Here is a 17,450-nt window from a genome sequence, read left to right as displayed (position 1 = left end):
GGCAGCGGTGCTGTTGGATGTCACATCCAACACTGTTGACGCTGCAGGTGCAGGTGAGCTGTGGAAGGGAGTTGCGTGCACTGCACGCACACCCCTCAAAGCGATAATGTATCTTTGTCATTGGGAGCATTAGTACTCTGCCCTGTGACTGTCCCTGAAGCCCCTCCCTCTCTGTATATCTACAGCTCTGATCAATGAATGGACACATTTATACCATGTGTAACAGAGGCGATGGATACACACGTATCTTTATATATTATTACTGATGGTTTAAACGCATAGAGACTGTGATATCATTAAAAATCCGGTACGTTAAACATGTAAAAAGACAATGTTTCTATAGTCATTTGTATGGATTTTAAATCATATTAAAAAATTCACCATGATATTCTGTTTAATTTCCTTTTAAAATGCTGTATTGAAGCGGTATTTAAAAAAAAAAGTATAACAGAAGTGTTTTTGACTCCTTTTTCCTTTTGTAGATCTTTATTGAGTGTTTTAAAGCATCATAAATGACTTCTTTCAAAAATTATGACATGGTTTCATGAGAGTGAGTCTGCAGCTTGAGCCAAGCCTGCTGCTTAAACCTGGTCAGGAGCAGGATTGACCCACGGACTTTGTTACTATGGTAACCAAGGTGTTTTCTCAATGATGAAACGGCCGTTCCAATTAGAACCCGGTTTAACCTGGACTTAAACCTGAGCTGGGTTTGATGAAATACCCCCCAGTTTATAGAGACGAGACAAAACGTGTCTTTCATAATATGAGACATTTAAAACACCCAACAAAGATTTACGAAAGTAAAAATTAAGTTAAACTTTGGCCAAATTTTAAGTCCCCCCTCCCCTTTTTTTTTAAAAAAAAATCCCATTGTGCCACCTTTTCCACCATTTTTGGTCAGCTTTTACCCCTGTTATTTCTGATTAAAACAAGGATTTACATCTTTAAGATGACATATATGGCATAAATGATAATAAACTTCCTGTACAAAATCGAAGAACACTCAAACAATGACACTCAAAGAGTCCTTTATTTCCAGCAATTTACAAAGTCCTGCTGACTTTCGCTGTCCTTCTGTGAGCTTTAAGAGCTAGAGTACTCTGTAAAGACCTCATGTTTCAGTCTATGTTCCCTTAAGAGTGAGGGAGGAAGGTTAACAAGGCACCACATTTTAAAGGCAGACTGGTACTTACAGAAGGAATCAACATGGAGTGATTTTTGATTTCTGGCTGTGGATAACAGATTAATACCAGACCTTTCAGCAAAGCACAACCAAGACTGTTTTTCTTTTGTTGTTGATTCATTTAAACAAAATCTCAATCATCTCTCACTGCATTTGCAACATTGTACAAAGTCATTATTACGATACACAAAATCCAACAATCTGTACATCATTTATCAAACAAAGCTATTACATTGTGCCGAACCCAGCTCCTGATTGGTTACTTCTGAGCGGAGTGGGCTCTGTTAAGGCCTTTCTACTCCATCTAAAAATTGCATTGACCGCTTTTAAACAAGGCACAGTGTGCATACGTGTGAGGTGTATAAGGATTGGTATTAGGCCTGGCCTCACCACTGTTCTATAGGGTGAACACTTCTCAACTGATCAAAAAAGACAAAAAAAGGGTCAAAATAAAGAGACAAAATAAAGAAGTTCATATATAGTATAAATATAGTATGTACAAATTGCTTTGTGTGCTTTTAAAAATAAATAGACAAAGCATTACACGCCTCATTAGTAAAAGTATTTACAACTTTTCATTGAGGCAGCGCTGGCACCAGGTCAGTAGGAGTGGACAACACAGATGATGGAGAATCGTCAACACTGAGAGTCCAGAGACCACTTCACATTTCCCCATATGTTGTGGGGATCTCTAGTGGTGAACTTTGTTATTGCAGAATACAGTACTTCAAATTTAAATGGCGCCAAGAATCGATTGATTAAGGATGTTTCATTTTTTTTTTTTTTGCATTACAAAACATTTAAAGTTAAGGATTACAAAAAGGAAGAAAACAACCACAATAAACATGAAAGAAAATCCACACAATCAAACAACATTTTTACCAAGAGATGATCACGTTTTGGACATTCGCACCATGTGCCCTGCACATGTTTTGAGTTGGCCCTCTACGGTCAAAAATTCTGCAGACAGACATACACTCAGTGGCACTCAGAGGACAAACACATTGTGCCTGGTAACAATCAGATCCAAAACATGGAATTTTATTTATTTATTTTCATTATTTTAAATCATTTCTTATCTTCATTTTTGCTGGTTTTTCCTAAAATAAAGGGCTCATTTGAATTTTAAAGAATTGGAATACTAGAATAAAAAGTTACTTTCAAAGCATCCAAGAACTTTGTTGTCAAAAACCATGTATGGTGAAAAAAATCAAACAAAGCAACTCCAGAATTATGAAAACTGTTCATTTTACATTCAAATCAATTTCACTGATAGGACTTAGTCCCATTATAAAATATACAGACACAGGTGTTATTAATAATTTATGTATTTGTATGACAATGAGGCCCTGGAAAAGTTCTGCAGACAATTAGTAATAGATCAGGGTGAATTATTGCATGCTGCCTACATATTCTTTTATATTTAAAAAAATGGAATTGTGGGGAGAAGGTCCTGGGCGCAGGGTTGGGGTCAATTACCTAATTAAATTACAATTACTTCTTCAATTATTCATGTTCAATTAGAACTCAACTTACAATTACGTTGACTGGCATTTTTCCCAATAACAATTAAAACTATTTTGTCCCTGACAGTCAATTACAATTACATTCTCAATTACTAAATTTCAAATTACAGTTAATCACAATTACTGAGCCTTTAATAAATAATAGTTATTAAATGTAACCTTCCTTTTGTGTTAACTTTCTGTTAGCATCTCTCATGATTAATGGGTCTGTTTGACCAATGGATTAAATCAGCTGTAAAATACACAAATAATATCATCTCATTAGTTTTTCATCTCTTGGTTACCTTGTTAGGTTTCCTAATCAATGACAACATTGGTATTAATATTTTTGGTGTGTGCATCTGAGCCTTTTTTCTGTCAGTATACCCTTAGATTTCAAATTAAGGTAAAATGATCCTATAGAGAAGTGACAGGAAAACTTGATATGAAACATGTTTTAATAATTGTTAACTACATATGTGTAAGACATAGAGCTGTAACATAGTTCCACAGGTTTACGTTTCATCAAATTGTAAATGACAGTTTTTATATAATGTCCATGACAATGTCAATTATCTGAACCCAATTGCAATTCAATTCTGATTCCAACAGCAACTTTTTTCAATTAGAATTACAATTATAATTATGTCATATTTGTAATTAGTTACCAGTTATGCAATTACAATTATAATTGACCCCAACCTTGGTCCTGGGTTCAAGCCCTGGGATGGACACTTGGCTTCTTTCTGTATGGAGTTTGCATGTTCTTCTCATGCTTCCATGGGTTTTCTCTGGGTACTCTGCATGACTGTTGGGTTGATCGGAGTCTCTAGATTGGCCGTAGGTGTGAATGGGAGTGTGATCTCTTATCAAGGATCTATGACATCAGCATTAGAAACCACTGTCTTTATCGCAGACGATGGGGTCACTTGAAACAAACCATGAGAGGGCGGCTCAGTTAAACCAGTGAGGATTCACACATAGTATGTCTGCTGTTTCAAGGATTTCAGCATGTGACTGCGGTGTCAGTGCACTTAAATAAAAGTATTTCTCATAATTTTACATCCATCAGCTTCACTTTAACACACCACATGCATGTTTGAAATAATTAAATAGATAAATGAGGTTCCTAAATTGTACCAGTGATCCTACTGCAGGACTTTATGCTACACTCGAAGAGCACATTGTTTACATCAATAGATACATACAATATTTCCTTTAAACAATACATTAACAAGCTGTAATCACCTCACTGAGTGAGTATTTCTGATACACATTGGTGTGTTTTTCAAAGGAATATAGTCTCCAGTAAAAGTCTAACCCTCCCACCTTAATGCTCTGAAAAATAATGACATGTTAAAAGCTCATGTTTGAGTTAACACTCATCAATCTCACCAGTGTAGCTGAACTGCCATCTAGTGGTCTTAGTAAATATGAAAGCAACATTGTCATATATAGGAGTATAAATGATCATATAATCTGATGTTGCACTTGGACATGAATCACTCTCATCTTGCTGAAGAAAATATGTTGTTACTTGCCTTCAAGTGTTACAAGTAACTCTTAAAAGGAGGAGAGGCTTTCTTATGTCCTCATTGAAAATAATGAGGAGTTGCTGAACACATAAAAGATATATTGATTCATATTCGATATTTATAGCCTACAACAATCATTGTCAATGGGAATAAAAAACATAGCAGGGCTCACCTTTAAAACCTCAAAAAGTCTGTATGAATTTGTTCGGTGGTAATTGGTGTTGATGTGACAATCACATGACTTTTTGTGTTGTGCAACATGATGTCCTGAAGACAAAATGTTTCATGCACAATAGCGTCGAACGAGACCTACATATGATTAGCCCTTTAACCATAAATGTCTATTTTTAAATAGGTATATGGGTGATATTTGGTGCCATTGAGCAAGGCACCGAACCCTAACACTGCTCTCTTCATTGTAAAGCAACTTTGAGTACCCAGATTGATGTATAATAATAATAATAATAATAATAATAATAATAATAATAATATTTGCACTGAGGATTGCAAATCTGTGTCCATGTAACCTGTGCGTGTTTTTAGTTGCCCATGTGAGCATCTCTATCTCCTATAAACCAGCTAACATGGAAACAGAGGGCCAGAAAACCAGTTCCCAGCAGGTCCCCAAGGGCAGTCAGGTAAGGGATGGAAAAGTTGTCAGGATCCATGCCTCTGCCCCACATCCAGTGGGCCATCCAGTCTGCCAGGTAGAGCAGGATCAGCACCTGGGAAGGATGGAAAAAAAAAGCAGGGTAATTGTAGAGAAAGAGAGCTGAGTGGGCATCCAAAGGGAAATCTTTTTGACTCTAGCACACATTACAAACCCACAATTCGTAGATGTAATAGAGCCCACTGTATGCACTGATGAAGTCAAAAACTAAAAATAGTTAAAAAATAAGATAATATGGTTTTAGAACAGAATTGTGGATGTTAGTAATTCTGATCTACATGTGTTTGCGTACCAAATGCTCATTGCATTTGGTACGCAAACGCACCTGACCTCAGTCGAGCAGCAAATAGTAACGCCCAAAACAGCCCATGGAGCACACCTGTTTGTAGAAAGATCTCTGATTGGCTGACATCCAGTGTCACACTCCTGGATTTATAAATGTCATTTGCAGAGCCGCCAGGAAAAGGAGACATTCACTGTGTACTCAGAAAACTTTGGCTTACAATATGCTCAAAGATGATGATGGATTTTTGACCAAATGATGCCAAAAAAAAACTTACATACTGCAGCTTTAAACAAATAAATAACATATACTTAACATAAACTATGGGGTATTTGCATTAAGACAGAAAAGATAAGAGGTACATTTAACAAAGGTTGGGAAATACTGGTCTACTACATCAATGCCTTGATTTACTAAGATCTCAAATAAAGATGACCAAATTCGCTGTGCTCACTAACTGAGTGTTCACCTGTTGCGAATAATTTAAGACTGACAAAGCATTAGTAACACAGACTAAAACTGTCTAAATTGGGTTTACGGATGAATAAAATATGCTGGCTTCCACCAGAAAAGAGCAGTTTTTCTTTCCCTTTTTGTGTCTTATTCCTGTAGCCGCCTATTTAAAGATTACTGTAACCATCTGCCTGTTAAATGCGCTAAATAAATAAGTAGTCCCTGCAAATCCCATTGCATGTGTTAAATGATCTTTTGCATCTCCTCCTTCCACTATTCTGCGTAATTTGTCCATATTACAGTTTTCATTAGAGGGAAAGAGTCTAAATTGAATGCTTGTGTTATTTTGCGAGTTTAACAAATGCAATCCTGATTGCATGGGGTAAGTGGATCAACTGCAAAGTTTATTTCCTCATGCAGTCAGGTTTACAAATATTTTTATACCCGAAAGTTCGTGAATCAGCCTCGAAGATGGACCGCTCAAATATTACGTGTATAAAAATGTAACTTTCATGAACTGAGTGCAGTTATATTACAATTTGGCAAAATGTGTTTGTTGTGCCTTATTTAAAAGCTGGGAAAAGTGTGTTATACAAAGTAAAATTTAATTTGCAATACGATACGTTTTAAACGTAGCTTACAAAAACTTCAGCTGAGCGGTGAGGTCAAACTTTAGAACTGCAAGCCGACACCTGTCACTGCGCTACTGCTGGAACACCAGCAGAATTGTTTCTGGTGAACCTGTAAATGTTTTTAAAACATGTTTATACAGGTGAAAACTAGCACAATTCCATTTTAAATCCCTCAGATTGGTAGATGCATCTTCCAACTAACACTGTGCAATAAAATCTCTGCACTACGCCTGAACTGGACTGGAGACCTGACAAGGGTGTGCCCTGTCTTTAGCAAAGACGAAGCTGTAATAGACTTCTGGTGAAGTGGATGCATGGATTAAGTTGTAGTACTAGATCTCAACAATTCAAACTCATCATTAACTGTCCAAGTGAAATATACAAACAGTTTAAAAATGTACAAGGCCATGCAAGAAAAGTGTAGGTTTTTGCATTTCATGTCATATTCAACTATTAGTTTCAGTTTGTGTTGCAAAGATTTTAAAACTATGTGTAGCCTATAGAATACATATTTGTAGGGCCTCTGACTTTCCATGATCACGCATTACGGATAAAAATTCTCCTCCTAAAATGGAAAAAACTATATGACATGGAATATAGGCTCACATGTTTTGAGACCATATCATGCATTCACTTGCAATTTTTCTCTGTAAACCAGTGGATGAATGCATGGTAAAGAGTCAGAAATGTCAAAATCTCACTACAAATCTTGTGGTCATTAATTTTTGGGAGTGGCATACTTCACCTCCTGAAACAGAAAAAGCTGGAAGATACAGATTATAGCGTCACCTACAGTACATGTTTTGAGAGAATAGCATGCATTCCGCCATATTTGGCCCCATAGAGCAGGTAGCTGAATGTCTAGCAAATGTAGCAAATGAACAGACATTTTAAATATAGTGCAAAAGAACTATAAAATTATTACCAATAGTTAACTCAATTACTGTAACTCTATAACGCATATTAATGCATGAAATGTGTGAGATTCTTGTACCTGCAACAGTGCTGCAACCAAGTAGCAGGTGACAAAGACGGGAGTCAAGGATGTATGACCGCCTCTCAAAGAGTTAATTGTGTAGAGGAAGACGAGATGACCCGGGGCGACCAGGAGGAAGAGCACACGGGCCGATCGAGAGTTTACACCTGTGGACAGAGAGTTAAGCTCACTGAGAGAAAGTACACACTCACCTGTCTGTTGTGACACACATTAGGCTCGTTCGAGATGCGGCTGTGCCTCGCCTGGATGATCGGTGAGAGTAAATGGGTGCAACAGGGGCGGGGCTATAAATCTGCTGCCAAGTCGAACAACTCTGTCTACAACGCGATGGCTTAAGTCGTGTTTGCTTAAGTCCTCAAAGAAGAGATTGAAATAGAAAATATATTAGACTACCATCTCTACGCAGGAGATCATGATCATCAGGGCTTGCTATTAATTAATATTTGCATACCCTTCTATCAGGCTATGATCTGATGTTTGGAATTGTGTAGAATATAGGCTACAGAGTGAGGCTTTATTATAAATCCAACATTACAACCTGAAATGCAAGTGAAAAGTTATCAGCGAGATCAACATATGTTGAACAACATTGCATTATGGCATGAATGGTGAAGGTTTAGTGTGGTGTTTGGGAATTATACAAAATCATGGCACTACTTTGAGGAACTTTGTATTGCTATAATAATGATAATAATCATAAATAATCATAGATAGATAGATAGATAGATAGATAGATAGATAGATAGACAGACAGACAAACAGACAGACAGAATGGTTCTTTTACAAATTCACAAGCTGAAACCAAATGTTTCTCACCAGCCACAGTGCAATAATGATAATAATGATAATGATTTACATTTTATTTTTCAAATTTGTTTTGTGTATTTCACTTGCTGCAGGGTTAATTTTTTGTTGTTGTTGTGGGTACCATGAAATTTGATGACTCTATAGTTCTAAACTCAGGAGATTGTGTATTGTTCATGATTGTAATATAGAAATGTGTCGGAATTAAATTTGGCGTTTCAAATCTTTTTGTCACTGAACTCTGAACTATCATCTGTCAGTTCTCTGCTGACAGGTGGGCATTTTCCCATCATGCACAGGGCCATGTAGCCTCTGCAGTTGCTCTTGAAGGACTGCAGCAGCTCACCCAGATGGCTGGTCTCATTGGGGTCTGACATGCTTTCCGTGCCCCACATGCCCGTGGCATCAGAGCAAGTCTGAAGCAAGTCGGACAGAAATCTGACCAGCATGCACCGTGCGTCTGCAGTCAAATCTGCGTTCGTCTGGCTCATCTCGAACTTTATGGTCCAAGTACCCCTTTTCTTTTATTTCTGAATCCAAATACGCCCCTTTATCGGACTACACCATTTTGCTCAAAATTCTTTTTAAAACAACTATAGAGCATAATGATGGAATGAATGAATGATAACACACATTTTAAAGAATCCCATTGTAAATAGGTGGAATAAAACAGTATTTAGTGCCTCCTGAATAGATTTATTTCTATAGTTTTTATTATATCTTGTATTTTCACTTTGTGTTCTAATCAATCATTATTATGAACGTAATTTAGAACTCCATCCAATTCGACACTAAAAAGAAATAAAAAACTTGGCCCAAGTGGAAAAATTTGTTTGACACCCCTGTTCTGAATTGACTACATAAAAAACTATTGGACTAGGACAACAGTTCACCAATCTGCGTCCTCTGTGCCATGTTTTTTTTTTTTTTACCGCTGTCACACCTCACAAAGTTTCAGTAATAGAGGCGGGAATAGCAACCTACTGGAGCCCAAGAAAGAAGTGCATGGTGTGGGGCACTTCCTGAGGTTAGGATTGGGATCCCCCATTGGTAGACCATTCATGTGCAGATGTGTTGATATCCGACTGGCCTGAACTGCAACCAGATTTCCTCCCACACCTGCAACACCCACAGGTCATAAACATGAGCACAGTGTTATGGAGGTGATGTAACCAGTATGCCTCCACCTCCTGAGAACTTCATCACTGCACTTTACTGCTTTTACACATTATTACCCATCACTTGTTTCTTTTGTGTCTGACTGTTTACCGTTGATAACTGGAGTGAAGACGGCCATGCCAGCAAAGTTTGGGTCGGTGACAGTCTTGTCGAGAATCAGACCTCCGACACTGAAAGACAGTCAACAACATTTGATGCTAATTATGGTCTGATAGTAAGACAGGGACCTCCCACTTCCAGGTTTAAACCAACATCAACAATTTAACTGTGACGTAAAATTCAGCTCAAACAGATCAGTGTTTATACTACACAGAGCGATAAGACAAAATATGCCAGCATCAGTGAATTATGATTATTGCTATTAATGCTGCTGTTTTTGAGACTTTCGGTTACAAAGACAGTGAGTTGAAATACATTTTGATAGCCACATCAGAGCTGTTACCAAATCAAGCTTTTTTCATTTACAGCAACTGGCGAAAATCAAACAAATGCTTAATCAGCAACATTTTGAGACAATGATCCATGCTTTTATTACCTCTCGACTGGACTACTGTAACACACTGTATATGGGGATTAGTAAATCCTCCATTTCTCTTTCCTCTCCAGATGGTACAGAACGCTGCTTCTGCTTAGATCAGCTGACCAGCGACTGCTAAGGGTGCCAGACAGCAGAAAAAAGCTCAGAGGCGACCAAGCTTTTGCATATATAAATATATTTTTTTGATGTTTAAGATCATCTTACTTTCTGCAAGCATCCCAAGATGCTTACAAAACTTGAATATCTGCCACTGACTATTGACAATGTACTGACAAATATATCTGTTGAAATGTTATGTTTGTAAAATACTGTATACTATTTTGTATGGACGCTAATATCTATGTTTGGTTAAGATAAAGTTATTTTTCATTTCTCACAGTTTACAGTTAATTCCAATAAATAATTCACATGAAAAGTTTGTCATTTTGAGCATTCCCAGAATTCCTGAGCTTAATTTACCATTAATTTACTAGACAATTTCTGCCCCTCTGCAGCCCTAGTAAGTACTAGACTATAATATAATTAGATAACACACATATCAAACAATAGGAAAATAATTGCAATAATAAATAAAGGCAGATTCTGTTTTTTGACTAAAAGCTGATGGACAAACTGAGACAAAACTATAAATGATTAAAATCTTTAATTGTTAGAAACAGAAAATACATTATATGAAATTAATGAGGTTTAATAACAAGTTAGGGCTGGGCGAGATATCAAGACTAAAAGGTGTTGAGATTCTCTCATGTTATAAAAAATAAGACAACATTATTTCTATAAATAAAGTTTTGGTAACACTTTGCCTGAAGTTTAATACCTAAGACTAACATTACGCTGTCATTATTATGATATGACACCTGCCATTAGCACGAATAAGGTGTCATGAAGGCTGTCATTAAGTGTTGTTCATTACCCTTAACCCTAACTCTTTGTTCCCCTAACCTTAACCCCAAACCCTACCTAACCCCACTAGATCCCCCCACCTAACCCCAAAAAACATATAACATATAATGAGCATTATGTCAGCCTTATGTATAAAACTTAAAATAAAGTGTGACCAAAGTTTTGTTTTGAAGAATGTTTTGCACAAACAAATAATAGTTTTAGGAGTACCTTCTTTTCCTATTTCTTACCTAACTGTCTGCTTCTCACAAAACCCAACTCTCCTCTTCTCCACCTTTCTTCCTCGGAGCACAAACTTCCCCTATATACCCTCACTCACAAGTTTTACAAAGATGGTATGGTATTTTGAACCTTAAAAAGTGTAATTGAGATTAAGAATCTCTATTATCTTATAAAAGAAAAGAAAAAATGTTGATATTGTGCTGCAGGCTGTTCAGAAACATGCCTGAGTGGCATTTAGCACCAGTGACTTTGACCCAGAATGGTCTTTCTAGTAAGACTTTGTTGGGAAAAATTTGTATTTGTATGTGAAGTTGGCGCGATAAGAGGCAATCTATATTCATATCATTCCCCCTTAATGACAACCTAATGGTATATAAACATAGCCACAAAAACAAGGTTAGTTCGCTAACATACCTCTGACGAATTGGTCGTTATTGACACGGGCATCAGCAGGCTCTGCTCCTCCCGATCGCAGACGTAGGTTTAAAATCCACTCTTTACGGCGTTGTTCTGTGAGCTTTTTACAATTCTCACCTTTGTGAACAACAATTTTTGGTACTCTATAAAATCTCTTTTCCTTTTCTTGGTTAGAACAATTGGAGCAGCCGTAAGCGACACAAAACATGGACATTTTGATTATTTCAGACGGCAAATTCTCAAACTTCACTTCCTGCCCTTCAGAATTTTTTGCCATAGACATAACCTAACAACAGCTGTAGGGTACGTTCAATAGCACAAATGTAAAACAATTACACCACAGTATATCTATAGAGCAGACTCCCGTCCGCTGTCAGTGAATAGACACAGTCAGTTGTGATAGACAATCAGATATCTTTGATGAATAAAAAGCTGCTCCTGTAGTGGGAAGAGTGTGTGTGGGGGGCTACAGTAGGTTAACTGGGGGGGTACTGCCCGCGAATGCCCCCTCATGACGTCGACACTGTGTATAATCATTGATCAACTAAGATTTTTTTAAAATATACCCTACAAACTGCTCTGTGTCACCGAACATGTTTCTGACTAATTTGTTCAAAGAGCTTCAGAACACAGAGGAATAACATCATGTGCATTGACCGAAAACTTTACAACATAAGTGTGGCTGATGACTGCTTCTTATGTACAAGTGTTGCAGTGAACGAGGAAGCGCTCTCCCTGCACGGAAAGAGCAGCGGAGCACCAGTTGTTTAAATCGGCGTGCATGAAGGCCAGAACCATAGAAGTGAGCAAGGAAGATCTGACATGCTTCAACGCGGCTGGTGGACGGGCAGAGACCGGTACCTACTGAAATAAAACTAAAAACGACTGCCGGTAAGAGGCAATTGTTCTCTAGGTCTCTTTCTCTCTCACTCTGAGTTCCGATGGTGTGGTGCATTTGAGTGCGCGCAGAAATCTGGGAACTTTTCAAGGCATGCAATTAGTGTTTGGTTTAACTGGTCAAGTGTCACTATAAAATAAAATGCACAATGAAATTAACTGTACTAATGAATTCGATTGATTATCTCAACCTAAATTAAAAGGAAATCATGATTGTATTGTTGGATTCAAAGTACAAGTATTATATAAGAGTTGATTGTATGTTATAAATTCTATTATGTATAGTAATGTGGAAAAATATGGAAATAATAGTTTCATTGTAAATAATATCTAACTATCTATTCTTAAACATATCAAGTAAATGTCATAACATTAAATATATATATATATATATATATATATATATATATATATATATATATATATATATATATATATATATATATATATAATATATATAACTTATTTAATAAATAATGGAAAATGTACTGTTTTTGATATTGTTATAATTTATTTATTAACTGTGTTAGACTTTGTAATGAATAACTACACTGAGTGTTCAAGGTTTTTCACCTGCAAAATAAATGGGGAAAAGAAACTTAAGCCTCATCATTTGGGAGTGAATCCCAGCAAAAAATCTCCAGTCCTGTGGGAACAGTGCACAAAAGAAAGGGTCCACCAAGAGTGAAAAACCGCTCAGCTGGTTGGAAAGCTGCTCCCAAGAAGAAGCTCAAGCCCTGAAACTTCAGCTCACCTCTTGCTCAAGGCACCGAAAAGGAAAAAAAAAAACCTTTCCTCTTCCAAAATGGCAGATTCAAAGTATCTGCAGCAGCTGAAGAGAGACAGGACAACTGCCAAACAAAGGTTTTCCCGACTGGCAAACACAATAGTGAAGTCTTGTCGGAAAATGCCAGCGGAAGAACTCATCGAAGCCTTCAGCAATGCCACACTAAAGGCTGACAAGGTGATGGAAGTAAATTAGGAGATGCAAGCTACTTATGCCCCCAAAGAAGAGCTGGATATGGATGTTGACATCCAGAAGACAGCATGTGAATGTGAAAGTAAATTGGAGGAAGTCGAAGGAGTCATTCAGAAAGTCGCTGAATCCCAGAGGCAGACCGGAGGGACTTGCAACGCTGGTTGAGTAAGTTGGAAGCCAGCTTGCCTGCACTGGTGTCAGAGAAAGCTGCTCTGATGCAGGTAAAAATGGAACTGGAGGAGCAAGTCAAAGGAACCCCCTGTTTCTAATCTCCTGCCATCAAACTGACACCAACAGCACTCTCAAAACTTGATGGGAGTAAACGAAACTTCTATTCCTGGAAGAAAGATTGAGAGGCACTCCAAAAGCAAGGAGAACCTACCAGCTCTAAGGAGGTTAGGAAGTTTCAGCTGTTGAATAGTCTTGAAGAAAAGGTGGCAAGGGACCTTTGCCTGTCAACATATGGAACAACAGATGAAATTTTCTGCGTACTCGGAAATCGCTTTAGAAATAAAACTGCAATTGCCTTGAAAATAGTTGAAGAACTGCAGATGCTACCACCTGTGAGAAGTCACCAACGAAAGGAGATTGTTGAATTAATACAGGTGTAGGAAAAGGCTTTACAGGACCTCAGTGATTTAGGAAATATGGGCACCCTAAAAAACCTGCTTGTCACAAAGTCCCTGGAGACTATATTGCGCGATTGCAAGTTAATTTGCGGGATCTTCTGAGTCCTTGCTGCATCAGATATGCAGCAAAACCAGAGGCGGTGGAGATTGCGCTGCAATTACGCAGCGGAGCAGTTTCTGAGCAGATAAGCATCCAGTAGAAATCCAGGGTAACACGCAGTTAAATCTACTGCAACAAAATAAACTGTTATTCAAGGCCCAGTATTCAAGGATAATTTGTCTTTAACAGAGTAAGCTACCAGATAGCCTAAAAAAGGACTGGCGTCACACACTGACCAGCTCGACAAGCTCCTTAATTTTCTGAGGAGTCAAGAGAAGTTTTATGGGCAATTGGAGCAGTTACGAGACAATGATGTGCTCGCACAAAGGCCACCAAATCAACCAGTCCCCAAGCTTGTTATCTGTGGAGAAAGTGGCCACAGAAAGAAACTATACTACTGCAAGAAAATCAAGGAGCTCAAAGTTGGTGAAAAGAAAGAGGCAGTGAAGAAACTTGGTGCTTGTGGGAGGTGTTTGGAGGTTCACAATAATGATGATGAGTGCAAAACAACCTTTTTGTGCAGTAAAGAGGGGTGTAAGGATGGTCCAATACCGAATCATCACTTTTATCTCTGTCTCAAGTTTGAAAGCAAAGGAGGTGAGCTAAACAGGTTAAAGCGCAACTCAGTAAAAAGTGGAGGCAAAAAGTGCACGGAGGACTAAGAACAGTCCCTGACCAAGTTGGCCCCCGAGTTAGCTCTCCAGTGTCAGAACGTCTTTACCAACTCTGTTTCAAAGACATTCAGCTCAGTTACACCTGAACGCAATTTGTTGGCAGAGAACAACCTCCATGAATTCCCAGTTATAATGATGGTTGGTGACAAACCAGCAGGCTGTATATCTCAGGTTGCCAATGGGAGACTATGAACTTGCCATTGTTTGACCACCTTAAAGAAGAACGTAGAGTCCTGGAGCAAGACACATATGTGGATGATATTCTTACCTCTCACAACGATCTAAGCAAGCTCAAGGAAATGACATCAAACAAATACTGAAAGCCGGTGGATTTTACATGAAGCCATGGGTTTACACAGGCCAAAATGGGAGGCCAGAAAGTGGAAAGCTGAGAGCTAATGAACCCTCTGTAATGGTCCTCCCAAACCAACTCTCTGAGGAGGAAAATAAAGCACTGGGTCTTGGCTATGATCCTAGAGATGACAAGCTTCGCTTGATGGGAGCTGTGAATTTTTCTAAAAAGAAAAAGAAGATGTGATTGGGAAAAAATCTGTCAAAAAACGAAGTAAAGTCACATACTCCAAACCCACACACCCAAAGTGAGCTTCTAAGTCAAGTTTAAGGCCTTTGTCATCCCCTTGGCCTTGTGACTCCAGTCAAGCAGAAAAGGGCCATTCTAGTAAGGAGAGCCTTTCAAGAAGCAAGGGTGAAGCACTGCCTTTATCTGAAGGTCTGCAAGAAGATGCCATCAGCTTACTTGTGAACTACACTGAGCTGAGTCAATTGAGCTTCACTAGATCCCTGACACCCTGTGACTAGAGTGCTGAGCCCTGTGGTATTACGTTTTCTGATGGCAGTGAACATTCTTATGGTGCGGTAATGTACTTACGTTGGAAATGTCTTCGGGGTGTGACTACTGAGTCCAGAGCCAAGTTGACACCATTAGATCATAAAGGGGATGCAGTTAAGGCTGAGGTCTGTGGTGCTGTGTTTGCTGCCTGTTTAAAAAAGTACTTCCTCAAACACTGCAAGATTTGGTGTTGAGAGATGGTATCACCTTGTTGACAGCCAGACGGTTCTGGGAGCAATCCAACAGGAAAGCTATGGCTACCAAACATTCTTCGCCAATGGAATCAAGGAAATTTAAAGCAGCACAAATGTCCGAGTTTGGCGGTGGATCCCTGGGGTAATCAATATAGCAGACATCACTTTAATATGTGGATGAAGATTCAGAGTGGCAGGTACATCCAAAGTTCTTGGGCCTCCCAAAAAGAGAATGGTTGATCATATCAGCCATGGATGTTGCTGTTGAAGCAAAATAAAATATCATACATATTTAGAAAAAGACTTTCACTGCTGCACTTACTCACGCCAAAACAAAGAAAGAACTTTAGCAAAACCTCCCTCCTATCCAAATAGACTGGCAAAGGGCACCTGCCGGGACCGCATTCACTAAACTAGTTCACAAAGAGTGGTTCAGCAGCCTCGCAAGCCAAAAAAAGACACTGGCAATGGTTTGGAGAGCAATGTCATGACTGTATTTGAAAGGGAAGATGCTTTCCAAGATCTCTGCCTGGCAGCCCAAGAAGGAGTAACATTGCCCAGCACCACAACGAACAAGCTGGTTGTGTATAATGATGAAGCAAGCGGGCTGATGATGTGCGGAAGCACAGTTCAGCATTTCAAAGAAGACTGCTTGAGTGTCCCGCTAATTTCTTTAGATACTTGGCTGGGAACTTTATTAGCTCGTCAGAGTCATCAGGAAAAAAGCCTGGATAGTGCAAGGGAGAAGGCTGGCTCGAAAGGTGGTCAATAAATGCATCCACTGCAGAAAAGCAAAGGCTCGGGTCATGGGTGATCTACCTATGGAGAGATCAAGACCTGCTGTACTGTTTACTTCTGTTGACCTGTTTGGCACATACCTGGTGAAAGACAATATAAAGAAAGGCTATTCACATAGAACTGGCTAGCAGTATGTCCACAGAAAGTTTCCATATGGCCAACCAAAGATTTTCTGCCTTCAGAGGACACCCCTGAAAGTTTGGTCAGATCCAGGGACTAACTTTATTGGTGCAAGATCTGCGCTGAAAGACCTGCATGATTTCCTGCAAGACCAAAACACTGCAAGTCTGGAAGAGTATGCAGTAAGGACAAGCTGGACATGAAAAGTGTTACCCGCTGACTTGAAACACCAAAATAGAGCCTCTGAAACAGCAGTAAAAATTGCCAAGAGGGCCCTTCAAAGCTTGGGGCAATCAAAAAGCCTTACCTTAACTGAGTTCCTCACAGCACTTCATTTGGCTGTAAATTTGCTGGCCAGAATCTTTTCATCCATCTTAAGTGGCATACGACTGAAAGAAATGTTGTCGTGGGAGATGTGGTTTGGATTTGCGATCAGAATGCTCTGCGTGGCCAATTCAGACTTGGAAAAGTTGTTGCTGTGACTGCAGACTCAAAGGGTGTCGTCAGGGATGCCGAAGTCCAAGTCGCACCTGGACATTGTGTTCCAATGACAAAACAACAATCAGCAGTCCAGTCCTCAATATCCTATGACCAAAAGGAGAGTTACATTGGCATAGTGCTACGTAGAAATGTCAGGCGACTCATTGTCCTCCTGCCTGTAGAGGAGCAAGATTCCCATTCTAAATTACTTTAAGTTCACCTTAAATTTCTACAACCTTCCATTGTGGATAAAAGAAGGTTGAGTGGGAGGTGTTGTCCGCAGACATAGACAACAGAATAAGAGGGAAAATGGTGTCCCTCCTGAAACAAACTGAAACTGAAATAACCGCCAACAAAACGCCTCCACCACCGCCTGGATTAAATTCCCACCAGCCAAAAACTTCCTCT

The 17,450-nt window shown here is 38.9% G+C and overlaps 1 protein-coding gene across 4 annotated transcripts in view; it reads right to left on the bottom strand.

The window, feature by feature from the left end:
• Positions 1-1,011: 1,011 nt before the first annotated feature.
• The window catches only part of slc41a1 (solute carrier family 41 member 1), a 68,314-nt gene continuing 51,875 nt past the window's right edge, over positions 1,012-17,450 (bottom strand). For 3 of the 4 annotated variants that reach the window (XM_028446676.1, XM_028446679.1, XM_028446677.1), the window contains 4 exons: positions 9,332-9,411; positions 9,047-9,181; positions 7,256-7,404; positions 1,012-4,948 (listed from right to left, as the gene is read on the bottom strand). In XM_028446676.1, the coding sequence (XP_028302477.1) occupies positions 4,763-4,948; positions 7,256-7,404; positions 9,047-9,181; positions 9,332-9,411 (550 nt within the window). In that variant the 3' untranslated portion in view covers positions 1,012-4,762. Of the gene's footprint in view, positions 4,949-7,255; positions 7,613-9,046; positions 9,182-9,331; positions 9,412-17,450 lie in introns of those variants that run through there. The other variant, XM_028446678.1, reaches the window with a different exon arrangement.

Source organism: Gouania willdenowi, chromosome 5 (assembly GCF_900634775.1).
Source record: "Gouania willdenowi chromosome 5, fGouWil2.1, whole genome shotgun sequence".
Lineage (NCBI taxonomy): Eukaryota > Metazoa > Chordata > Actinopteri > Blenniiformes > Gobiesocidae > Gouania > Gouania willdenowi.
The sequence above is the reverse complement of the archived record's forward strand: the minus strand, read 5'-3'. Positions and strand labels throughout refer to the sequence as shown.